Source organism: Bos taurus, chromosome 19, assembly GCF_002263795.3.
Source record: "Bos taurus isolate L1 Dominette 01449 registration number 42190680 breed Hereford chromosome 19, ARS-UCD2.0, whole genome shotgun sequence".
Taxonomy (NCBI): domain Eukaryota; kingdom Metazoa; phylum Chordata; class Mammalia; order Artiodactyla; family Bovidae; genus Bos; species Bos taurus.
This window is the reverse complement of record NC_037346.1, coordinates 62446178-62473048: the sequence shown is the minus strand read 5'-3', so window position 1 is coordinate 62473048 and position 26871 is coordinate 62446178. Positions and strand designations below refer to the sequence as shown.

General features: G+C 45.8%; 1 protein-coding gene across 9 annotated transcripts in view; it reads left to right on the top strand.

Moving 5' to 3' along the window:
• CEP112 (centrosomal protein 112) overlaps nucleotides 1-26871 on the top strand; it is a 320619-nt gene that overhangs the window by 127613 nt on the left and 166135 nt on the right. For all 9 annotated transcript variants that reach the window (XM_024981122.2, XM_059878648.1, XM_059878651.1 and 6 more), the window contains 3 exons: nucleotides 294-429; nucleotides 13871-13978; nucleotides 24038-24220. In XM_024981122.2, the coding sequence (XP_024836890.1) occupies nucleotides 294-429; nucleotides 13871-13978; nucleotides 24038-24220 (427 nt within the window). The remainder of the gene's footprint in view (nucleotides 1-293; nucleotides 430-13870; nucleotides 13979-24037; nucleotides 24221-26871) is intronic.

Below are 26871 nucleotides of genomic sequence, written 5' to 3'. Positions count from 1 at the left end.
CCGCACCTCACTGCTCCGTCCGTCAGGTGATGGAGGGCCCTGGTGATAACAGTCTTGTTCTAGGGAAGTTGTTGGAAGCCGGTGTGTCCTTATCAGAACACACATTATGTGCTTATATCCTTCTTTCCTGAGACAAGTCGTGTTACTGTCGTCTTTTGAAGAGAGGTTTTATAGCATTTGGATACTTCAGATAGAAGTCTGGTCTGTACTTGAGAGAGGATGAAAGCTTGTTCTTTGATCAAACCTGGTTCTTTGGTTGTGCGTTAACTCTGTGGCCCGTGTGGCCTTCCCAGGGAGAAGGAGGAGCAGCTGACCCGGGTGAGCGAGGGGCAGAGGCTGCAGGCGCAGCAGGCGGACGCCGCACTGGAGGAGTTCAAGCGGCAGGTGGAGCTGAACTCGGAGAAGGTCTACGCGGAGATGAAGGAGCAGGTGAGAGGCTGCCTCTGGGGCGGAGACGTGCAGGTCTCCTGTGGGAAGCAGCGTGTTTACCAGCTCAGAAGGCTCTGCCAGAGTTACGCCACCCTGTCAGGGTCGGGGCTTCAGGTGAGGGCCGGGGTGGACACCCCCCACCTGCAGAGCCCCAGAAGGACGGGCAGCTCCTCTTGGCCAAGACAAGAGCCCTGGAGGAGGGCCCAGCCGGCTGCCCTCCCCACGGGGTGGCCTTCCTGGGCCGTGGGAGGGACTCTGCTCAGCTGCTCCTGGTGGTGGGGAGTGGGCAGAGCCTGGTGAGAGGGGCTGAGGGCCCTCCTCCCCCTCAGTGCCCCGATTCCTCTGGAAAGCAGTGCCAGAAACCATTCAAAGTCCTGTCCGTGGACGCAGCTGTGGCCAGACTGTGCCAGGCTTTGGGACACGGGGCAGCGTACAGATAAAACCCATGACCGGTCATTGTCTCCAGAGCGAGGCCTCAAGTTACCCTCCTCTGTGTCTGTTCATGTGCCATAGGTGGTGTTGCATTGGTCAGTTATGGCAAATTATTTTTAAGTGGCATTTCAGGAGGACAGAGGCTATCCCCGGTTCTTATGTAAGTGGTATGTTTTATAGTTCTGAGAAAAAATTTAAAAATTTATAGAAGAATAAAGGAAAGAGATGCCTAGATACGCATCATGAAGAATCAACAATTGTCCACGCCAGTTACTTAAATAAAATGTTACAGGTGTAGTTTCGTTTTGCTTTGCATTTGCAGTCTAATCACGTTATTCTCCCGTCTCTCTCCTGGTCTTTTCAGGAGCGCTCACACTATAATTAGTGCGGTGTGTATCATTTCAGTGTGTTTGTACTTTCACATGCACGCGTAGTGTCTGTAAGTGTCACATGCGTGTACATGTATACATATATGTGTAATTTCTGTGCCTCCATTTTTGAAAAGTTAAAGACTACAGATTTTATGTCTCAGTCTTGTTTGCACTTTTACACTGAATTTTGTATAGCTGTGGCCTGTTGATTTAGTGCAATGCTTTTAACATCGTATGTGTTTTATCATATGAATATACCATATTTTATTTATCAGCTCCACTATTCAAGAGCATTTAGTTGATTTCCGGGCTTTCTTAATTATTAAGAGTGTTACAATACTTGTTTGTGATTTCATTTTCAGCTGCAGTTTTCTTCCTCAGGAGGCCCGAGCACTCACAGGTGGTAGAAACTTCCCTGTGGAAGGTCATGGGCAGAGCCTGTGGGGTTTACAAAACTGGAACTGTGCTTCCTTATTATTTCCTTGATTTGGATTGTGTGGACCTGGGTCCTGAGAGCAAGGTTTGAGACCCGCACTCACTGCCTTGGGTGAAAGCCAGACTCCTGGTAGAGTTTGCAGCTGGAAGGAGGGCCGTTCGGTGCCCACTCCTGGACGTGCGTCTCTTCCCAGCTCCCTGCTGTGATCAGAGGCCAGGCCTGGAGGAGGCATATCTGCTCAGATGTGCAGTGGAGCTCACAGGGAACTCTTTGATCAGCTTAACGTTTAAAGGAATACAGACAATATTGAAGGAGGGGGCCCCTGGCAAGAAGTTTTGAGTATGCCCTGAAGAAGGCTAAAAAAGGGGCTTTTGAAAGTGCCAAGGCTGACAGTACAACTTTCCCATAAAAGCTGAAACTACGGCAGGCACCTTTGGCTCAATAAATACACTTTTGGGGGTTGGTGATGCAATATTAACAAACTGCCCAATAATGGGTCAGGAGAAAAACAGCAAACAATATGGGACTGGTGGAAACATTTTACAGAACAAAAAAAAGGTGTTTGTATCCAGCAGTCACAGAATAAAAGCACACTTTTGAAACAGTCTACTGTAGAATTCAGGGGGGGAGAAACAACCTCAGACTAGTAGTACCTTTAATGAGAACACATGACCTGTATGAAAGAGGCACATACATCAAGTACAATTAATGCAATTAAAGCTACATACCGTTTGCAAAAGTACTGAACGTCAAGAATAAAATGGAAATCCAATAAGTTTCTAGGCAGAATGAAACTGGAAAAGAAATCGGAGAAATAATGGAGTTTTGAAGGAGAAAGGCTGTGACCCGATTTTATACATAACCAAGGAGCTTCTCACTTCCAAAATCAACAGAAAAACATTTTATTAGTAAGAGTTCACATAATGTATACTGATTGTTTCTTTTCTGGAAAAAAATTATATCAATTCAGAGATGCAGCAGAAGACACCCAGCATGCAGGGAAACCATCATAGTAAAGGCTGAGCCGAGAACAGTGCAATCCAACAAAATAAAAGCAAAATCAACTGATCGTCACACCTGTAGTCGTGAGATAGAATGCTGATCTCGCCGCAGAAGGTGTCTAGAATAGAAAATGCAAATTCAATAACAACAGATAATCTGAATCCTCAGGTCGCATTAGTAAAGTTCACGAAGCCTGGATCGGGTTGCGGGGAGCCCAGGGGCCAGCACTCTGCCCTAGAAGATGAGACTCAGAGGTTCATCGCGAGGTGAGGGCTGTAGGCTGAAACGCTCTTTAGATGCGGTAAACAGGCATTAACAAAGTTAACAACATGCTGTGCTATGCTACGCTACGCTAAGTCACTTCAGTCGTGTCCAACTCTGTGCGACCCCATAGACGGAAGCCCACCAGGCTCCCCCGTCCCTGGGATTCTCCAGGCAAGAACACTGGAGTGGGTTGCCATTGCCTTTTCCAATGCATGAAAGTGAAACGTGAAAGTGAAGTCGCTCAGTCGTGTCCGACTCCTAGCGAGCCCATGGACTGCAGCCCACCAGGCTCCTCCGTCCATGGGATTTTCCAGGCAAGAGTACTGGAGTGGGGTGCCATTGCCTTCTCCAAACAAGATGCTACATCCTTATAAAAATCTAGAGAAGATAAAAGCAAAACTTGAGATATTGCCAAAGGAATATAGGTAGAAACAGAACAAAATGTCCAAAATAAGACAGAGTATGTAACTGTAGGAATAAACAGTGATAGGTTAAATTTCTTTAATAAGAAAGGTATTGATTAGCTGACTTAAATGAGTATATGCTATTTATAAAAGAAACAACTAAAAGTTACACAAAAGTTATATATAGAAAATATATTTTATCACTTGTATTCAGAATAAAAGAAAATGTAATACTGTCATATAAATTAACATCAACACAAGTCAATAAACTGGACAAAGGAATATATTTTTGCTTGAGAAAGACAAGAGTCCTTATGAAAAGGTATAAGGAATACAGGAAAAAATTGACATAGTCATGGGGTGCTTTAATAAATTTTTCTCCATTCTTGACTGCTCAGGGGGGCAAAACCTAAACAAATAGGAGATCTCAATAGCAGTTTATAAAACTGCCATATTTCTACTTCCCACTCTTTAAATACGACATATTAAATTCTTACTCCAATGGAGCAGTTACAGAACTCAGTAAACCAATAAATTTCTGAAACTCAGCAGGACATATTTTTACCACAATGCTTATTAGTAAAACCAGAAATTAAATTTCAATCAAAATTGCTGCATTCACCAAAAACTTTTGTTTTTTGAAAAACACCATTGAAAAAAAAAGAGGAAGTTAAGGCAAACCAGAGAATGGGAAAATAAAGGATTCACAAATATTTCCAAGAACTCATATCTAAAATATAAAAGAAATGTTACAACACAATAAGAAGAAGACAAACAACCCAGTTAAAAATAAACAGAATATGTGGACACCTCAGAGAAGACTAATAAGCACATAAAGAGATGTTCAGTGTTATCATTCGTCAAGGAAGTGCAAACTAAAACCAGGAAGATGCCACTGCGTGCTCTTGGAAAAGGTTAGAATTGTAAAGACTCGCTGAGGCTGCCAAACACCGGTGAAGGTAAAGGTGTGGGCAGACGTGGCGCTTTCACACTGCGGGTGCAAAAACGCTCCACGTGCACAGCCGTCTGTCAGCCGTTCCCGTCCTGTGTGTGTAACCAGGAGAACAGAAGTCGTATCCAGACAAAGACTTGTACACAAAAGTTGTCAGCAACTTTATTCACAAAAGCCCAAAACTTGAACAACCCGAATATTCCTCAGAAGTTGAAAGGACAGTCAAGATGCAGTGTATACAATGGAATATGACTTGGGGATAAAAAGGAATGAGCTGCTGATACCTGCAACAGACGACACATCTCAGAAGTCCCGCTGGAGGGAAGAAGCTGCAAACAAGGGCCCCTGCTGTGTGCTGCGTGCCTCTTCGATGTTAGGATGCCCCAGATGACGTCAGCTTGTTTGTTTCGGCAGAGTACCAACCTGATTTGTTCCAGAGCAGAAGTCTCTTCTTCTGTGGGTGGGTTCCCGTTCCAGTCAAGTCTCCATCCTTTGCTGTGCTGGGCCTCTCAGGAGCGTATCCAGACTTGGTGGTGATTTAAAGCCCTCCACCCAGTAACTACAGGCACTCACGGAACGTTCTCTGGGGTACACCATATGCTTGGCATGAAACAGTTCTCAATAAATCTTAAAAGGACTCAGATCTTAAAATCATACAAAATTTGTTCCTTGACCCCGATAATAAATTAGAAACAAACAATAATAATAAATCTGGGAGAATACCGTATGTTTGGAAATTAAATAAGACACTTATGAGTAACTCATGGAGTAAAGGAGATATTACTTAAAATTAGAAATTATTTTGAACTGAATTAAAATGAAAATACGGCATATCAAAATTTACAGAATGCAGCTAACAGAGTACTCAGAGAAAAGCTTGTAACATCTATCTCCAAGAGGAACATTCTCAAATCAGTAACCTAGTTTTCGTCTTAAGAAACCAGACCAGGGAAAGCAGGCTTCTGCTCAGGGAAGCAGAATAAAGGAAATCACAGATATTTACATATGTATGTAGTATATATATTTATTTATGGAAAGCAAAGAAGTAGAAAACATTAAAATAGAGAAAGTCAATGAAGCCAAAAGTTGGTTCTTTGAAAAGATCGAACAGAATTGACAAATTTAGCTTGACTGCTGAGGGTAAAATACAAAAAGCGAGGAGAAACAAATGACCGCAGCTAGGGACGCAGAAGGAAGGGATGCCGCTACTGATCTTATAGGGACGCAGAAGGCAAGGACGCCGCTACTGATCTTATAGGGACGCAGAAGGCAAGGACGCCGCTACTGATCTTATAGGGACGCAGAAGGCAAGGACGCCGCTACCGATCTTACAGAAAATGAAATAATTATAAGGTGGTACTTTAAAAACTTGGTGCCAAGAAACAACAAAAACTTAGGTGAGGTGGACAAATTCCTAGGAAGATGCAAATTACTGAAACTGTCTACAGAAGAGATAGAAAGTCCAAATTGTCCTATGATAGATAAGGATATTTAATTAGCAATTAAAAATCCTTTTGCAAGGAAAAGCCCAGGACCAGATGGCTTCCCTGGTGCTGTGTACTCAGTTGTGTTTGACTCTTGCAACCCAGCGAACTGTAGGCAGCCAGGCTCCTGTGTCCGTGGGGTTCTCCAGGCAAGAAGACTCTAACAAACACTGTGGTTCAGGCAGTAGTAGGATCAAGCAGTGTGGATGGGAAGAACCATTTTCCCGTCCTACCTCTAGGATTCTATTTTTCAAGACTCCAAGGTGTGCATGATGTGTGTTCAGGGTTGTTTATTGTGATGTTATTTATCAAGGGTAAAAAAACTAGAAACTATATGTCAAAAATATATATATAGTTGGACTATAAAGAAAGCTGAGCACCGAAGAATTGATGCTTTTGAACTGTGGTGTTGGAGAAGACTCTTGAGAGTGCCTTGGACTGCAAGGAGAGCCAAGCAGTCAATCCTAAAGGAAACCAGTCCTGAATATTAATTGGAGGGACTGATGCTGAAGCTGAAACTCCCAGTACTTTGGCCACCTGATGCAAAGAAGTGACTCATTGGAAAAGACCCTGATGCTGGGAAGGATTGAGGGCAGGAGGAGAAGGGGACGACAGAGGATGAGATGGCTGGATGGCATCACTGACTCAATGGACATGAGCTTGAGTAAGTTCCAGGAGTTGGCGATGGACAGGGAAGCCTGGTGTGCTGCAGTCCATGGGGTCGCAAAGAGTCAGACACAACTGACCAACTGAACTGAACTGATGTCAAAAAAAGTCAGAGAGAATGTTAAAAAAAAAAAAAAAAAAGACTTGGAGAGAATGTGATCTCAGGAACCATTAAATTAGAAATCCATCTTCCTCTTTTCTCTGCAAAAACTGGCCCCTTTAAAATCAAACCATCTTGAAGATCCAGATGCTAACCCCCTAGTTACTGTTTCCAAGTTAACTGGAGCAAACAAACAACTAGAAGGAAATTAAAAAAAGACGACGACGACGACGAACCCTGCCCAGCCAGCAAGTGATACTGCAGTAGAACAAGACCAGCCGGGGCTGAGAGAGGGCGTCTGTGCAGTGGATGCGGAAACCGCCGCGCAGTCCGTCCACCTTCACGCCCCACCGCTGTGCCCTGCACCAGCGCCATCTTCTGTCTTCTCTCTTCCTTCGCCAGTTCTCTGTCCCTCTGTTTGCCTCTCCCATTGCTGGACCTCCAGAGTTCGCATGTTCCTACCTTGCAGATACTGCATCTCTGCCGACTGGTTACCCGATCTGACGGAGGGTCCTCTGTGGTGCATGCGGCTGGGGTCCACTTCCCCCCACACTCCCTCACCCGTGTCCTGTCTTTGCCCGCGGTCCTCACCAATGTGTCCAGTGGTTCTGGATTCAGACTCAGTAAAACGTGACAGTGAGAGCGGCTGATGGGAGGCGATGCTCTGTTTGTTTTCTGCTGGAAGAAAGTTCTGCGTGGTTTCAGTGGCAGGTGGTCTTGCCAAGTGCAGCCGAGCTTCTCAAACACGGAAGCACCTTCGGTGTGAGTGGAACAACAGGGAGCAGCCCCACGTATAAAGGAACCCTTATAGCCAGGCTCACTGGCAGATGGGACAGTTCTCACGTGGCAGATTTTAACAGGCAGTAAATACAGTGTATATGTCAAAACACGGCAAATCGGACCCCTCCACCTCAGACTGTCAGTGGTCAAAGTGTGGACGCAGCTCGAGCGCTCACGGAAAGCCAGTCAGCAGGCTCCTTATGAGGAGAAGCCACACTGCTTCTGGACATTTCCGCAGCCTGCACGTTCCTTTTCTGCTGTTGTTTTTGAACTGCTCTTTTCTCACTGAAGTCTTTTGTGTAAAAGCCAGGAGAGCTCAGGGCATCTTTTTCCACTTGGAAACCGCTGCACATAGAAGACAACGGGAATTTGAATTAAACAAGCTCTGAGTTTGTTTTTGAAAGCGAATTGCTGTTTGAAAAACGAGGCCCCTGAGAGAAAATGGAACAGACTTTAACTTTTTTAAAAAGTTGCTTCACACTGTTTCTTTCACTTTGAAGAACTTTTTATCTCATTTAAGACTGCTTAAATAACCCAATTCTTACTCCAGTGGTGAAATCCATTATATATGTTAGCTGTCAGCAATTAGTTGTGGAAAATATACATATTTTAATTGTGAAAATGTATTACTGTTAGAATTATTCCTGTATATGTGTATATAATTGTATTTTTTAAAGAAATAGGGTTCTGTATTTACCTATTCTCTGTGAAACAAATAAATGACTGAAAAAGACAGCTATGTCTTTTGAAGTATTGGCAGCAATTCTAAGGTGAAACTTTTTCATCTTGTAAACCGACTGAATGAATGTCAGCTCACCACTTCCTCCTGGGGCTTCCACTCAACCGCTTGACTTTTCTAGTTAATTTTGCTCCTCTTGAAAATGTATTCTCATTAAGTGGCTGCTGCTGCTAAATATCTGGCTTTAAATTCTGTTCCTTTATCTTTGTAGCCATCAGCTACAGGGTATTAGCTTTATACTTGGAAAGCCCACGGTTTGCTGTGAAAACCCAATTTGGAAACCCTGCCTTTGACTAGTGAGGTTGCTTCTGGGTGCTGGTACATTTGAAACTGATTAGCAGCTTCTTACAGTCTAAAAGATTTTGAGTTTAATTCATCATCTCATGGGAGAAAGTGAAAGTGAAGTCGTTCAGTCGTGTCTGACTCTCTTCGATCCCATGGACTGTAGTCTACCAGGCTTCTCTGTCCATGGGATTTTCTAGGCAAGAGTACTGGACTGGGTTGCCATTTCCTTCTCCAGGGGATCTTCCTGACCCAGGGATCGAACCCAGGTCTCCTGCACTGCAGGCAGACGCTTTTCCCTCTGAGCCACCAGGGAAGCCTTCTTATCGGAGAAGGTAATGGCAACCCACTCCAGTACTCTTGCCTGGAAAATCCCATGGATGGAGGAGCCTGGTGGGCTACAGTCCATGAGGTAGCTAGGAGTCGGACACGACTGAGTGACTTCACTTTCACGCATTGGAGAAGGCAATGGCAACCCACTCCAGTGTTCTTGCCTGGAGAATCCCAGGGACGGGGGAGCCTGGTGGGCTGCCATCTCTGGGGTCGCACAGAGTCAGACACGACTGAAGCAACTTAGCAGCAGCAGCATCGTCTTATAGTTGCTGTTGACTTCATGAAAAAACTCTCAAGTTACAAGGAAGGAGGAATGTTATCTGAATATATCTGTGCTTTTATAAATGTAGATGGATAACAAAACAGACTGAGAGAGACAAGACTCAACATACAGACCATCCATTCTCTTGTCCTTTAAGGGCCATGCTGGCTCATGTAATTAAATAAGGTCTTTTTAGACCAGCTTGAAGGTAATAGAATATCCAGTACAAACAGAAGCATTTTTTTCTCACTTTTTGATGATAATGGGCAAATCTGTCTCTGCTTTCAGCATTTGAAAAATTTTGTCTTCAAATGAGATGAGGTATCAGAGGTAAACTTCTCGAAGCATATTTAAGTATTCTAACAGAGTTTATTGTGTTAATCAATTCCAAATGTCAACATCCAAAGCCTATGGATAAATGTTTGGTTTTGAAGAACAAAATTAAAGAAATCAAACAAATAATTAAAAGAAACCTTAACTCTCATCCTTAAATGCTTAATAGAGTAGTAAGTGAAACTTTACTTACTACCAAGGAAGACCTGGACGAATTGGGCAATGAATCTTGTGTATGGATTTGAAGATTCAGTGTTATAAAGATGTCCTAAAATATGTTTCCGTGTTCTTTACTCCATTCCTGTTGATTCTGCCTTCGTTTAGCCCCTTCTAATACCACACTGTGTGTGCATGCTTCGTTGCTCAGTCTCTGTCCGATTCTTGGCCACCCAGACAGTAGCCCACCAGGGTCCTCTGTCCATGGGATTTCCCAGGCAAGAATACTGGAGTGGGTTGCCATTTCCTCCCACAGGGGAACTTCCCGACTCAGGGGTTGAATCTGTCTCACCTGTGTCTCCTGCATTGTAGGTGGGTTCTTTACCAGCTAAGCTATCGGGAAAACCCGTAAAAATGTCAGTTCTCCCCAGATTAATCTATAGAATCAACACAATCCTAAAACTCAAAACATTATTGCTTTTTGCTGGTGGCGGGGTGGGGGGGGGTGGTAGGGGTAGGGGAGTGAGGGAAACTGGTAAGCTGATTCTAAAATCTACATGGAAATACAGACGTCTCAGAGCAACCATGGCAACCTTATGCTACCAGAACTTATAAATACTGCTGAATACTGAGACTAATATTAAGCTATATTCATAAATACAGTGTGGTTTTGGCACAAAGATGAACAGTGTTTTAGGGGAAAGAGACCAAAAGTAGACACACACATTATGATCACCCTGATTCATGTCAAACCAAGTATTGCTGTACAGCAGGCAAAGAAGGGCCAGGTCAGCAAATGCTTGCTGTGGTAATGAGGTACTGAATAAAGCATCCACGTCCAGGGTTGATAAAGAACTGCTACAAATAGATAAGAAGGGGAGAGATACCAGACACGCGTCCGCTGCTTTTCTCTGTCAAGGATGTTAGTTTCTACTGAATCTTCAGTCAAGCACTGCTGCTGCTGCTAAGTCGCTTCAGTCGTGTCCAACTCTGTACGACCCCATGGACTGCAGCCCACCAGGCTCCTCCGTCCATGGGATTCTCCAGGCAAGAACACTGGAGTGGGCTGCCATTTCCTTCTCCAATGCATGAAAGTGGAAAGTGAAAGTGAAGTCGCTCAGTCGTGTCTGACTCTTAGGGACCCAATGGAGTGCAGCCCACCAGGCTCCTCCATCCATGGGATTTTCCGGGCAGCAGTACTGGAGTGGGGCACCATTGCCTCCTCCAGTCAAGCACAGATAATTGCTTATCTGTGTTGCTGCCATTTGTATCTGTCTTATCTGCCTATCTGTCTGTCTATCCTATCTATATCTATACATATCTGAAAATATTTGAAGGACAATTTCTTATAGTTTATCTAAATATGTATTAAATACAGCAAAATTGTATTTGTCTATAGACTTGTATAATTGTCTACTAAATTATATATGTCAGATTACTCAGAACCTAACAACACAAGAGAACTTGACTAGAGAAAGAACAGTGACTTTTTACAACCACATCTGACAGAAATGCTAGATCCTGGTCCAGTGTCCATTCCTAGTCTCTTACTAAAACAGTAGAGCCCTGAGTTTATTTAGGGCAACATTAGACACAGTTCTAAATCGGCAGTCTCTCACCTTGTAGATGGAGTGTGGCTTCTAATGCAGAGAACTTCTAACGCAGTGAATGAGATGGAAACAGCGTACTGTGCTTGCTCCTGACAGGAGCTTGCAGGAAAGCCCCTTCAGAGGGTTTTCAGCAGCTGCTCTGGACCCTTAACCCTTGTCCCCTCGCCCCAACCCTTTGGGGCTGGGGTTCTGAGCTGCAGAAACTGCTCTGGGGCCATCACGGGAGGCTGAATTGCAGAGACCCGAGCCCTGACGTCTTTGAACTGCCGACGTCGCGGCCTGTTCCTGAACGTTTCGTGACCCGAGGGGAACAGAGCGCTGGTGTTGCTTAAGCTCTGGACACTCAGATGTTCTCTTTCGTGGAGCTCAAGTAACGCTCAAGACACCAGCGTACACCCCTCTTCATCACCAGTGAACGTTAGACATTCACAGAACCACACCCGAGCCCTTTTCTGCTCCTAATTTGATCACCAAGTTCTACACTTAGCTTTCTTGGAAGCCAGTTACCCAATGAAGCAGTGGGTGGTTCTTTTCTCCTTACACTTGAAGTTAAATGGAATATGGAATGATGTATGATTAAGCAGAATCTTTTGTATCTATGGCAACTGAAAACCTTGTTTCTACACAAACTTCAAGTGTTTTACAAGACTTGTTTATTTATTTTGGTTAAATTGTGGAAGGAGAATGGAGTGGGGTCTTGCATTTTCGGTCAGTATAAAATAACACTTATAACACTTTGAATTTTTCTTAATGTTTCGGTATAAGAAAGAGGTCTTGCATGTGCTTTAAATTGTTTTCTATTTTGATTATAGAAGATAATTTTTTGAAGGAAGATATCCTATTTTTATAAATGTTGCATATACAAAGCACTTCATTACATTTAAAATATTTTAATAATTATTGTTACTTGTAATACTCAATCTGTGCTAAAGTAGAATAAGAACCAAAAATCAACTTCATATGAAGATTTGTCTTAAAAGCACTGAATAAACCAGGTCTTCTCTCCTTGATTTTCCTTTCTTGCCTCCTTTCTGTTTTGCTTTTGTCTGCCCTCCATTCATCCTTGAGAATTTAATATGTATTTATTCTGCACACCGTGGCAATTAATTAATAACTAAGATACAACAGAATTATAAGTCATAGTTTCTTTTATTTGGGAGCCCGCTGTGTAGATGAATAAACGAGGCTTAGAATTTGAAACACTCCTGCACTCTAGAGAAAAGCACCCTGTGCTGGGAAAAGGGAAAGTTTCATTTTCTTGCTCCCAGAGCACAGTAAGAGGAGGGTGTTTCCGTCTGTTGTGGATCAGAGAGCAGACCCCTCTGCCAGGAGGGGAGGCTCGAGTCAGCCTTGGAGAGGGATGGTTGGGTGAGAGAAACACGGAGGGTTTTCCAACAGAGAGGAGCAAAGCTGCCTCGTGAGTAGCCGCAGCCGTTTGGGAAGTGCCAGGGGAGCCAGAGCGCAGGGGTGGCTCCCGAGGACCAAGTCACAGGCCTCTGGGTAGAGGGCTGATGCGAAGAGCGCTCACTGGAGGCGAGAGCGCCTTGAAACCCACGTCCTGAGTTAGGAAACAACGTGGGCTCCACCATGCGTGCTTTAGACATTCCTCAGCAAAGCTTATCACGGGCCTGAGGGCCTATGTTGGTCGTCTTAGAACTCTGATCGCTGAATCTGGAAGCTGCCGGCCCATGTGTATGGTTCAGTGGTTTCTAATATATTCAGAGTCGTGCAACTATCATCACTCCAGAAAAAACCCCACCCCCAGCCCCCGTCACCCTAGGCAATCATTAGTCCTCTTTCTGTTTCTGTGGATTTGACTCTTCTGAGAGTTTAACACAAATGAGACAGTACAATACATGGCCTTTGCTGCCTGTTCTCTCTCACTTTGAAGACTGTTTTCAAGACGCATCCATGTTGTAATGTGTGTTAGTACTTCATCCGAATAATGTCTCATTGTATGGATATGCCGCATTTTGTTCAGTCATCAATTGATGGATGTTTGGGTTGTCTCCGTTTTGGCAGTTACGCCATGAACATCTGAATACAAGTTTTTTGTATGGATTATGTTTTTCATTTCTCACCTAGGAGTGGAATTCCTGGTTCTTATGGAATCCATGTGGGTTCACTGTGTCATCTCTATGGTTAATCTTTTGAGGAACTGTGAAATTGCCTTCCATTGTGGTTGCATCATTTTATCTCCCCACCAGCGCTTGTGGGGATCTGATTTCTCTGCATCTTTACCAATCCTGTTATCATCTGGCTTTTTGATTACAGCCATCCTAGTGGGCGTGCAGTGCAGGTTGCTATTTTGACTTGGAATTGCCTGATGCCAGTGGTGGTGGGCATCTTCTCATGTGCTCGTTGGCCATCGGTGTATCTTCTTTGGAGGCATGTCTTCCAATCCCTTTGCCCAATATTAAATTGGGTTTAATTGCCCATTTATTATTGAGTTGTAAGATTTCTTTATATATTCTAGATGCAAGTCCCTTTCCAGATAGATGGTTTGCAAATATTTTCTCCCATTCAGCACACAGCAAGGCCTTAATAAAACTTGTTGAGTAAGTATTTGGATGTTCAAAATTGTATTTCTGTCACAATATTATTGTCACAGTAAAGTTTAGTCAACTATATACCAATGATAAATTCCCTGATTTGAAACTATTGAAACCTATCAAGATAAGTAGACACAGCTGTCACCATTTTATCATCTTTAAATTCAGCATTACGATTGGTGAGGTGTTGAAAATCCATCATTTTAATAAATGTGCAATTGACAAAAATATGCACTGCCATTTGTCACTTAAGAGTTTGATATTTGATTTTTAAACTTTGCAGATGGAAAAGGTGGAAGCAGACCTGACTCGGTCCAAGTCTCTCCGTGAGAAGCAGTCCAAGGAGTTCCTGTGGCAACTGGACGACGTCAAGCAGAGATATGAGCAGCAGGTGCGTGGCCCCGAGGCCCTGAGGCTGCCGTGCGCTCGTCTCCTCCATACGCCCCGCTCTAGCACAGCGTCTGCACGGCAGAAATACTTAGGATAGGCAAAGAGTGATTCCCTTTGCCAAATTAATGAATTATAACAAATAAATTAACATATAAATAAGTAGCGCAGATTATAAGAAAATCTTTAATGTCCCAGTAAATAAACTGGCAAAGGAAAGAAAGATATATAAGAAGTAAATTGAGTAAATGACCGTGTAGAAATATCTTCAGCCTTGGTGTTAATAAAAATGCAAATTAAAGTGATGTACCATCTAAAGTTGACAAAAGTTTTGTAAAATTGGCACTTTTATATATTGCTAGTGGCATTTTAAGTTCATGTAGCCAAAAAAATTTCTGTAGCATCTACTAAGAATCATGAAAAATGTTTACATTTTCCAGCCCAATTATCCTTAACCTTGAAAATCAGACAGAAATATTCAAACAATGATGTTAATTATTTTTTAGGTGGTTGATTCTTTTCTACATGCTCTACTTTCCACTCTGTGATAGTCTTTTTAACATGACAGTCCCTTTTTTTAGGGTAAAAATAAATTTATATAAACTCCTTTGAAAGACTGTTAAGCTTCAAAGGCTTTTCTCAGAGTCTTAGATTTGAAGCCGTACCAGATTTTTCTCTTTTATAGTCTTGGTCAAAAATATTTAATAAGGAAAATTGATCAATTATTTAAAGGATTCATACTAGTAATAGAATCCATACACTATTGCATCAATTTTTCTTATTTAATTTTCATGAAAAAGAAATTATATAGATGTTTGACGAGTGTATAATACGAATTTTTGGAAAACCACTCAAAGACCTCTGAGGTCAGTGCAGATTTAGCCTGTTTCTCTTCTTCCTGTGTCGTGAGCTGATCATCAGCATCCTTGCTGAGAGCGAAGCTTCCAGACAGTCACTTATGAGGCAGGACTATGAGCTCCGAGGTGTTAGGAGAACGTTTATTGACCTGATAATATACAAACTTTTTAAAAACCCCTTTTTAAGCTGAAAATTCTATCAACCAGAAAGGTATTCCCCTGACCACTCCAAACTGCCAACGATTTAAGGCTGGAAGTGTATCATGAGGAAAGACAGGCATAGAGTCGTGTCCCGTGAGCCAGCGCCACCATGTTCCCTGAGGGGAAGCTGAGCACACTCCTCTCTGTGCGCAAGCGGCCGTGGGCGGGGACAGGGGCGGAGGGCGGAGCTTCGCCCAGCCGTGGGAGGGGCCCAGGGGTGGGGGAGGGGAAGGGGCGGGGTTTTGCTCAGCCATGGGAGGGGCCCTGGGGTGGGGTAGGGCAGGGGCGGGGCTTCGCGCAGACGTGGGAGGGGCCCTCGGGCGGCGGGGGTAGGGCTCGCTGTGGGTGCATCTGTGGGGTGCGGGGGCTCAAAGGCCAGTCACCACAGCCTCTGTGGGGTGCGGGGGAGGCCGGCTCTGAGTGACCAGGGTCCCCACACGCTAGATTGCCAGGTGCATCGCACAGCGATAAGGTGCGCGTAGTTACCGCTTCCTTAGACGTAGAGTAGTTAGCAAACGGGGTCCGGAATCAGCTTCTGAAGCTTTAAACTGCTGAAATTAAGATTGTTTACTGGGACTGAAGGTAAAATTCCACACTTCCTCTCAGACAGTCGTCGGCAGAAAGTATGCAGCGGGGGCTGGGTGGGGTTGTCGGGGACTGAGTGACCAGGAAGAGAGGAAGAACCTGGGACGATGGGCAGTGGAGGGTAAAAGGTAGTCTCCATGGATTGTCCACCTATCAGGTCGCTGAGGAGTAGGTCAGTTCTGGTCACTGCGTTTTAAGCAGGATGATGAAAAATGCAAACATGTTCAAAGAGTTTCCAGAACTAAGGACGTGTAGGGTTAGGTCAGAGGAGTATTTCAAGAAGTAAGGATGTTTGCCAAGAGAGGATGAGACTCGGGAGCGTTGCACGTTATGTATTTTTAAATTCCAGGCCTGTAATAGGGAAGTCTTACCATTGGTCTGTGTGATGAAAGTCACTCAGTCGTGTCCAACTCTGTGCGACCCCATGGACTACAGAGTCCATGGAATTCTCCAAGCCAGAATAGTGGAATGGGTAGCCATTCCCTTCTCCAGGGGATCTTCCCAACCCAGGGATCGACCCCAGGATTCTTTACCAGCTGAGCCACCAGGAAAGCCAGCCTGCAGTCAGGAGGACACACACCAGGCCAGTCCCATTTCTACCTGCTTTACAGATTTCAGCCCCTTCCCGTCGTCACGGTCGTGCTGAGAGGCAGGTCCATTGTCTGTTGCTCCATCTCCCAGTCGTGGAGACTGAGCTCACCTGGGCAGGTTACTGGCCAGAGGGGCCACCCAGTGACCAGGTGACGGGGTTGGACGTGGACATGAACTTGAGTTGTGCTCTTCACACTAACAGACCCTGGGGTGTCTGGAGACAGAAATTGAGCCTCTGAAGTGAAGTGAAGTCGCTCAGTCGTGTCCAACCCTTTGTGACCCCATGGATTGTAGCCTACCAGGTTTCTCCATCCATGGGATTTCCCAGGCAAGAGTACTAGAGTGGGTTGCCATTTCCTGTTGAGCCTCTGGGTGAATGGTATTGTGGGAACATTTTGGATCGTTTCAAGGTTGTTCTTTCCTAAAGGCTTATTCCGATGTGCAGTGGTTTGTCTCATGAGAAAGTAAGTTTCCCTCCTGAGTGTGTGGAGGTGACTGTCCTGAGTGCTGGGGCAGAGGGTCCCTTCCAGGTCCGACATCGGTGACCATCCGCACCTTCCATCAGACCCTAACCCGCCCTGTGTGGCTCTGGACAACTGCAGGCGGCTCCGAGTCCTTTACCTACACACCTTTCTACACCCACCTGCCTTCTCTGCCTGCCATTCAAGTGCAAGGATGACAACTTTCCCGTTATCTTGTCTTACTTTTCTGAAGAACGCACAAGCCTTGAGTGTTGTGGGTGCAGCGTTTCACTCTGGAAGGAGATGTACATGCCGACCACCAGCCCCAGCTTCTCAGGCCCGGGTAGGCGAGCCCTGGGGTGCATGAGCGCTAGGGTGGAGGGGCTGAAGCCTGCATCTTACAATGTTGGACTCACTTGATTATTTGGTGGGAAAGCAAAGAGGTTTTACTATTGAGGTAACGTTCATATTAAAACAAACAGAGACTTTTCCTGTTTTGTAAAATGCACAGTTCTCATGAATTTTGTAGGATAAAACAGGGCATTTCAAAGCAACTTGCAGTTTGCAAAGGCTGCTCCAGGCTGAGCCCTCAGATCCCAGGGGGTACTATTCATCTTCACCGCTGCGAGGGATGCCTTGGTGGAAAAGTTTTAGAAGCACTTATCCGGTCTAATCCTCACATTTTATAATGAGGGAGCCCGCATCCAGAGGAAATGAATGACTGGTGCCTTCTGGGCCTCAATTTCCTTACTCAGTGCTACTCGTGAGCCCCTCCCACGTAGAGAGCCCAGTGCCAGGAACTGTAATGCAGTGAAAAAAGCAGAGTGGTATTCTAAAACATTTCAGCCCAAACGCAGGCCTAAAGTGTGCAGATGTGGAGAGACAACATCAAACACATGGGATAAACACTCACACAAATATCCTGCGAAACCCAAGCTTTCATCAAGATTTCCTGTTTCTTTCCTGTATGACCCGTTGGAACAGAGAGACCATTCTAATTGTCTTCACAAGCCTCACTCCAGTTGGAAACAGACAACAAAGCAGGCATGCTAGGATTTCCTGAACTGTGGAGATTCTTTGTTTTTGGCAATTCCAGCATTTCATTCTTTAATCTTATATTTTATATCTTCTTTTTTCCCTGCAAAGCCTTTAAAGGGAAATGTAGTTCAACAGATACACAAGTGGCCAGATTCTCCAGGAAGAATAAACACTTACTGTTGAGGATGATTAAAAACACTGGACAGCCCAATCCTTACACGACACCACTGTTTGGAACAAAATGTTTTGGTAGCAAAGACAAGCCAGGAATTATAGAAGATAAGAGCGCAACTGGGACATTTGAAGATCAGTTGAGATGTTTTAGAAACAGCATGCAGTTCCCAGTTTTTTCTCTGTAAATATTACCTAGATTTTTTAGGTGATATAACCTGAAAACATGGACCTGTTTTGAATCAGACTGTTAGTCTCCACTGGGAAAGGACACAGCAGAAAGTGAGGGTGGAGACAGGGAAGGGGGCCCAGTGCAGGGGGGCGGCACCCGTGGGTGGGGGCAGGGCTGGGCCTCAGCTGTTGGTTGGGGGGGCACCAGGCACAGAGGTCTGTGATCTGCAGTCAGAAAGCAAGGGTGTTCTGACTCCTGAGGGCTTCCTCTGTGCGACAGGGGAGAAGACTGTTTGTTGACACTGAAGACATCAGGTGGACAGGGGAGCCAGGGCGGGTGGAAGCTGTCTGAAATGACACTGGTGATGGCAGGGCTGATCTGACGGCAGCAGCTCAGGGAGTTTCTGTTGGGTGGCGAGGCCTCAGGCGAGGTTAGTGACCATGGATTTGCAGGTCTCCCTAAAAATTCTTCGAAAGGGATTTCTGTGTAATTTATTAATTTCTATGTCTAGTATGCCCGTTTTTCTGACTTATTGCTCACCTTATCATACTCTCTTAAAAAAGTCTTTCTTTCTCGGTTATCCTCTTCTAAGTTTGTAACAATCTTTGAGCCTCAGTTGCGGTCACTGGACTCCTAGGTGGTGATGAAGACAAGTGCAGACCCTGGTCTTTCAGATTCTCTCCCTCCATAACCACCTGATCCAGGCACGCAGCTGCACTGCGCAGCATTGGGTCCTCCAGGTACCTGGCGTTCTGGCGTCCAGACTGTGACGTGCTGGGAGCCCAGGCCCACAGAACCGCGGTGGCCGTTGGTGAAAAATGCCTAACGCCCCACCTCTTCTTCCCTTTTTCCCCACCTTTTCTTAGCTTGGAATTGTTAGTATCTAGGTTCATACAAATGGCATCTTTCCCTCCAGTGGGATTGAAGGGGGCAAAGATGAATGTGGTTTTTTTTCAGTGACCATCACATTAAGACGATTTACTTCAGGGATACCTCATTTCACAAGGGGCTTCCCTGATGGCACAGTGGTAAAGAACTTGCCTGCCAGTGCAGAAGACACAGAGGCTCGGGTTTGATCCCTGGGTTGGGAGGATCCCCTGGAGAAGGAAATGGCAGTTCACTCATGCCGTTTCGCCTAGAGATTTCCACGGACAGGGGAGCCTGGTGGGGTACAGTCCATGGCGTTGCAAAGAGTTGGACACAACTGAAGCAACTGAGTGCTTTCTGCCCTTGAGTACAATAGAAAAACTATTCTATGATACTAGAAAAACGTTTCCTAAGTAGTGAAATGGCTCAGCGATGATCCCACTCTCCAGGCTCCTTCACCGTCTGAGCTCCATCCTGTCCTTTGTCACTTAACTCACGTTTACTGAGCAGCCTCTCCGTGCGAATTCATCACTTAACTCACGTTTACTGAGCAGCCTCTCCGTGTGAACACTGCGCGGTGCTGCGATGTGGCGGTGTGCACAGCGGCATCTGCCCTGGTGGTGGGGAGCCCACGGCCCCCCAGCCTGAGGACGAAGTGTGAGGCGAGGCCGTGACCGCCGCTTGGAGACGCAGCGGGACACCGCATCTGAATGCAGGGCCCGCTGCACGAGCCTGTCCTTTCATCTTAGATGTTAGACGGGCGAGGCTTGCTGATGATGTGGAATGGCGCGTGAAGGAGAGAGGGGACTCGGGTTTTCCAGCTGAGCAACCAGGTGAACAAACAGTTGTGACAGACACTGACTCACAGAGAGGAAGTGCCTGGACTGAGCTGGGGACGCAGCGACAGCTAGACGTGGGCACCAGAGGGAGGAAATGGCAAGAATGCCCAAGAGCAGCCTTCCCATGCCGTGCACAGCTGGGCCACAGGCTGGAGACGAGGACCTGAGTCTCCAGCTGTGTAGTCGTCGCGGGATGGGAGGCTGGATGGAGGCCAACAGCTGACTGCTGCGGTGGCAGGAAGGTCTTTGCCCCTTGATGAGTCCAGGCCAGTAGAGCGGGGGCAGCAGCTCAAGCAGTGCAGGGGGCACAACGGGAGCAGCCCCTCTGCCGTCCAGCGTCAGGTGTGGTGGAGGCGGCAGAGGCTCGGGGCGGCTGCCCCTCCTGCTGAAAGCCCCAGTGGCGGCCGAGCGGCGGCCTTGGGGTGCTGGGGGACCCCTGGGGTCAGAGGAACGCTGTGCTCAGGACCTCTGATGCTCTCCAGGCTCTGGGCTCTCACGTTTGCGTCCACTTGACCCAAGAGCAGAGGTGGTTGTGTTGCAGGGCGCTCTTCCCAGGGCTCCCAGCTGGCAACTCCTCTTCCTCCTTCTCGAGCCAGAGAACAAGGAGGGCGTTCCTTCCCACCTCCTGCAGCTGCAACTCATCGCACACCAAGGCTTGCAGAATGTGGTTTTGTCATCCGGTTACTTTGAGCTCGTTTCAGCTAATATTCTGTACTGTAATGCCTCCTTTTTTATGTGTTGGGTGCGTTCTGTCCTGTCTGTAACTTCCTCCTCTGGCTTTGGGATTTCTGCCTTTAAGGTGTATTACTGGGGCAGTTGACCTCTATGTATTGTGTACTGAGAAGTAACGACTTGCTGCAGCCCATTTGTCTTTTAAAATAAGATTAATTAACAGGTTAATAATATAAGATTACTAACAAGTCTTCAGGTAGTACTGGAGAAGAAAATGGCAACCCACTCCAGGACAGAGGAGCCTGGCGGGCTGCAGTCCCAGCGGTCACAGAGAGCTGGACATGACTGAGTGACTGAACAACATCAACAGGCAGCATTTGCTCGCACTGAGCTTGCTGTCGAACAGTGCCGAGAACTTAGGGTTCATATTCAAGACCCTCAGCGACTTGGCCGTCCAGCCCGCCTGGCCTGGTCTCTCAGGCCTGGCGTATGCTCCTGCCCCAGGCACTTGTGTGGCGCCTCCGGTGGAGGGAGGAGGCCGTGGTCAGACTGTGGCAGGATCCAGTCTGAGGGCGAGGTCTGTGCCTTCAGGGGCCTCAGAATCCCGGCCGGAGTGTGCCAGGGGTGCGTCATGGGTGGAGCACCATCCTTCTTGGTCTCCTGTTTGATAATTCCTTGTGAGTCAACCTTTGCAATTTCTATGCAATGCAACCATTTTCTCTCCCAGACCCGGCCCGTGCTGTCTAGTCCAGGATCACAGAGGACTGGCCACAAGATGACTCACCAGTTTGCTTTCATGCCTGGCCAGTTCCGGGCCCACCACTCAGTGAGCACTGAGGTCTTCCGTGATGGGCCTCCTCCCCGCAGAGCACTGACACAGAGACTTTGCTGAGCCTCCTTGTCCAACCCTGCGGATGTCATCTGCTGTCCCATCCTCCACACGGTCCCTGCCGCGCCACCTCCTGGTCACCATGAACTCCGTTACACGTGACTGTGGTCAACTAGACTTGTGCAGTAGCTCCAGGTGAAGGGACGTGCGGCTTCAGCTCACTGTTGAGACGTGCCCACGTGCCAAGGACATGTATCTACACTTAGGGGCTGGGCTGAATTTTAACACAATCCACCTTGATGGTGGCATTATGAATATTATCCTTAAGATGTTCCTGAAACGTGAGGGTTTTTCTCCTGGACTCCACTGTTAATCTGCAGAGGACCCCCCTGCCTGAAATTGAAGACACTGAGGAAAGAAAGGGCTTGTGACATCTGGACTCCACTGTTAATCTGCGGAGGACCCCCCTGCCTGAAATTGATGACACTGAGGAAAGAAAGGGCTTGTGACGTCTAGCAGTTGGTCAGGCAGCACTGGATTGGGCCGTCAGGACTGAGCTATTTCACTTGCAGAGGCTCTGCAGCCTGGAGACTGTTCACTAACCAGCCTCACTGAGCAGCAGGCCCTGACACAAGAGCAAACTGTTTGAATAGTTTAGTTTATGAACAGCTATCTTTAGGCTTCAAATGCCATTATCTCTCTTTCATCTGTGCCTGGTTTTGAAAATGAATGAAGTGAAATGTGAACATGAGCAGGATCCCTTCCTGCCTGTCGGAACTCCTCAGATAACTCAGCGTTTCTGTGCAAGGGCGCTGGTCATCGAGCCTGGAGCGTGGCTGCACCGTTGCGAGTCCCTCAGCCAGTCCCAGTCTCACGTCTTTTCTTGGGGGAGGTCTATCAGTTACTTTTCCTTAGAGTATCGTAAAATATTTTGCTTTCTATCAATTTGAATCACACCCATTCTCTTCATTTTTTTTTGAGACTTTTGAGAATCAGATCTGAGTAGAACGTTTTAGCTCCTTCTATTTCCTTCTTACATGTTTAAATCTTCTACTAAGGTATATAATTTCATTATTATAATGCTTGATAGTATAATACTGAGCAGGAATAATAATGTGTCCAAGATTATTCTAAAAATATCCCAACTCAATAATTCATATACTTGGCTGCCTGAAAATGATGCAGTAATGTCAATAAAATTTTAAATTCTCTTTTTTTGGGGATTAACATTGTAGTTGTGTGACTCACAGAGTCAACCATGCACATTTATTTTAAATAATCATAGAAAACTGTTCCACTTGGCATAGTATATAAGAAGAATACTTATATTTTTCTGTTTATTGCCTAAATATGAAGGAAAAATCTGTCATTTTTAAAAGACATAAATTCACTAGCATGCATCTTTGTTCTCAGATGCAAAATAAAAATTTCCATATTATTTTATATGCTATCTTGTTTGATATGTGTGTGTATTCGAGAATTAGGACACTTTCTTCTAAATAGTAGAAAAAATGAATGAGTGAGCAGGAATTGATCACTGATTTTCCCACTCTCAAAGAAAAGTCACAATAATAAAACCGTTTTGAAACCTACATTTAAAAGCACTTTTAATCTGCATTCTGTTTCTTAATTTGCAATTAGAAGATGAGAGTGTTAAATCTCCAAAGAAAATAGCTCCTGAAGTGTGGTGTAGGCTGCACGCCTGGAGAAATGAATGCTATAGCTTTAAGATAAGGTAGTCTGGTGATTCAGTGCACGAAACTAGATCGATTTGGAGCAGGCTCCTACTGTTAGCTTTTTTGAAGATGGATTCTCACGCCGAAAATAACGCCACATATTCTCGATAACAGCAGTTTTCCCCCCTGAAATCCACCAAAACTGAAGAAAAATCCAAGTGACTGTTCCTCGCAGCTGTGTGGCCTGGAGTTCACTGGGGAAGCTGGCGTCCTGCAGTCCCCATTCAGCACCTGCTTCAAAGGCAGCCTGGCCGGCTATAGTGTGCGGGCCAGGTAGGGTGCCATTGTGTGCGGCCCGGAGGATTAGTATCAAAGCTGCGGCGACCAGGCCCTCGGTCTCCGGCTGCCACTCAGTCTAGCAGGGCGCAGCTCAGACCAGCCAAGGTCACCGTCTCCAGCGTGGAGTGGACTGGGAAAGCACCCTGAGAATGGCGTGCTTTTTATGAAATCATGGCGCGGGCTGGCGGCGCAGCAGGTGCCCCCTGGAGCACACCACATCTGTTTGTGTTGGTGTCCTGTGGCTGACAACGAGATAATAGAGCTTTGAGATTTATCATTTTATTTTAAGAAAGACAACTGTATATACAATAATCCAGATGCGTACTTAGCTTCGATCTTTTATTTGAAAACCATAAAGAAAACAGACCGATTTAATTGCTGTTTTTACGTGTATATATTTAAGCAAAACGCAAAGTGTACTGACTATTAACCATTTACAACCGTTGCTGGTCAGTGATACCCAAATTCTTGGGGAGGAGATACCTAGCATTCGACATAATTATTTTTTTCAATGTTCAGGCATTTGTGTCAACAGATTGCAGAAGGATTTACTGAATATGCCCAACTGTCTTGAATATTGGGAGCTTTAGATAAAATCCACCGCCCCCCCCCCCCCACCCAATGAGAGTATTTTAAGGGTGAGGTAATGATGACGCAAAAAATAAAATTTTCAACTTGGGCAAATTAGAGAAAAATTAAGCTGTCCATGAGTTGTCATGACGACAAGGATGTTCTGTTGATGAACTGTCCTCATTGTCCAATCAGATAGTAGAGCTGAAGCTGGAGCATGAACAGGAGAAGACGCACCTATTACAGCAGCATAAGGCGGAGAAGGAGAGCCTAGTCCGAGACCACGAACGGGAAGTCGGAAACCTGGAGAATAAGCTCCGCGCTGCCAATATGGAGCACGAAAATCAAATCCAAGAGTTCAAGAAACGAGACTCACAGGTAATTACCAATGATATTTGATAAAACGGGTATCCATTTTTAAACAATCATCAGAGCGTTTCATGTTTTCTTCTTATTCTTGTTGGTGCACGCTATTTGATCATTTGCAAAACTGACATATAAATGTGATTTTTTTTTTTGTTTTCTCCCCACCCCCCCTTTTTGGGGGGATGAATAAGGCTTTAACTACAGAAACCACAGGTAGCCAGATTAAAAATCCCATGGCGCGCTATAACTTGGCCCCTTTTTTATAATCTTGTCTCAGTTCCTTTCATGATGGATTTTTTTTAAGGTATCTGCCCCTTACCCCTCCCCTCAGCCTTAGCAAATCCCTAGGAAATGTATCAGCCTCACTCCTTGCTTTTTGTTTTAATCTCTGTAGGTAATCAAGCAGCTGATTTAATATTTGCTTTTCCTTCCTAGTGTTGCTTTTCTCCTTTAGACTCTATATTTGATTAGATTACTGTGATGATAATTGACAAAAACGCCTCCAGAGAAGGGCTGTTTCCCACCAGGTCTGTCGCTTTCTCCTACGTGCGCATACACACGCCTCCCAGCCTCATCTCTGTAGTCCCTGTTGGAAGCCATTTGGCAGAATAACCCCCAGCTGTGGTAGCATTTGACTCTTCAAACTTATGGATGAAATGTGCACTGTCAGCATGGAAAATTATCTTTATAAATTTCAGATGAAAAAAAAATCTTATTGGGTGTGTTTCTTTGTGGCACGATACACTCTTTAGGGCACATATAATCAAAGGCCTTTAGTGCGTCCTCTCGGGGAGGTCGCTGTGAAATTTCATTAAAGAAAAATTGAAGAGCAATTGGTAACAATAAAAAGATAATTTTCTCTTCTAACAAAACCATATCATCCACGAGGTCTAAATACCCTTTTCCCATTGAAATCTCACCATATTATCCACACCCCTCACAAGCTTCTCCTCAGATACATTCCTGCCCAAATAATATAATTTTTAAGCAAAAGAGATAGACCTTCTATTTGTTTTAAGATGTGTTTAAACAATTTTATAATTATCTGAACGTACAAATTCTACTGATTAAGTAAGGTGTTAGAACTCAAGCCAGGGCGGGAGGCAGGAGGCAAAGAATAGGAGTTGTTGGTCGCTTTCATTTGACCTTGAGTTGTCTTTTACTTTCGGATAACGACGGAGGCAATATGAATATACTCAGCACAGGCTTTTTTTTTTGTCAATAATATGGATTTCTAGGAAAATTAGGTGAATTTGTTTTGTGGGCTTTGTTAACTAAGAGGTGGTCATTGTAGCAGCCATGGGACAGCATAGGCAGGTGGTTCCTGTGAAATCAACATGTGCTGTGTTTCTGCCTCCGACCTCATTAGAGCCTTCATAAGATACATGCTGATCTTTTGAGGGTCAGTCATGCAGTTTACTAAGGATGTTTTCACACTTAGATTCTCCTTCGAAGATGATATGAAGCCTTACCATTGTCTTCTTTGAGAAGGTATTTGAGTTCTGAGTCAGTAGGGTCTGTTTGCATGGTAGAATAATTGATACACTAAAACACATTAATTTATCCAACTTCGAACTACTTTCGTGGTGTTGTGGAAAGCGGACACAAACGGAGGCCAAGTTCAGAGGGAATCTTTGTGGTTTTGCATGTGCCGTATCTACCATGTGTAGGGTGCGGTTCATTCAGTGACAACAAAAGGGAGATTTTGGAATCATTAGATACAATTAAGCCATGGGGAGAGTATAATAATGTCATCAATTGAATTTCTTCTAATTGAAGTATTAATCTGACTTCCTCAAACGCTATAGCATATGACTATATTTCTCACATTTTCTGTCTTTCTTGGAATAATTGAAATTGCTGTCCCAGGAATGCAAGGTAGCAATTGCAACTTAGGCTAAATGCATTCTGGATCAAAATGAAAAATGATTTTCTGCAGAAGCTATACTAAATTGTTTTTGGAGAACATATTTAAAAGAAAAAAAAGCTCTTGTCAGTAAGCTATATTTTAAAAAATCTAATCATATATACCAAAATGCTAACAACTTGTATTCATTTTGGGGTATTTATTGGGGCTATTAATTGTTTCCTCAGGTAAGTCCTAAATTTTCCAAATAATCTTTTCATGATTGTGGTCTAAATAACGTATAATGCCTTTTAAGCTCTGAAGTACATTTCTAAATTTCAAAAAAAGCCCAGAGTGACATATGTTGTAAGAAACAGCAGGTGCTTTTTCAAAATGGCCGCCGTGTGGGCTGACGCGGGACCGCAGGCCTGCCGCAGCCGTCGGGGGGCGCGGGCGGCGGGGCGGCGGGGCGGCGGGGCGGCGGGGGCGGCGGGGCGGCGGGGGCGGCGGGGGCGGCGGGGCAGCGGGGGCGCCGCAGCCGTCGGGGGGCGCGGGGCGGCGGGGCGGCGGGGCGGCGGGGGCGGCGGGGGCGCCGCAGCCGTCGGGGGGCGCGGGCGGCGCGGGCGGCGGGGCGGCGCGGGCGGCGGGGCGGCGGGGGCGCCGCAGCCGTCGGGGGGCGCGGGCGGCGCGGGCGGCGCGGGCGGCGGGGCGGCGGGGGCGGCGGGGGCGGCGGGGGCGCCGCAGCCGTCGGGGGGCGCGGGCGGCGCGGGCGGCGGGGCGGCGGGGGCGGCGCGGGCGGCGGGGCGGCGGGGGCGGC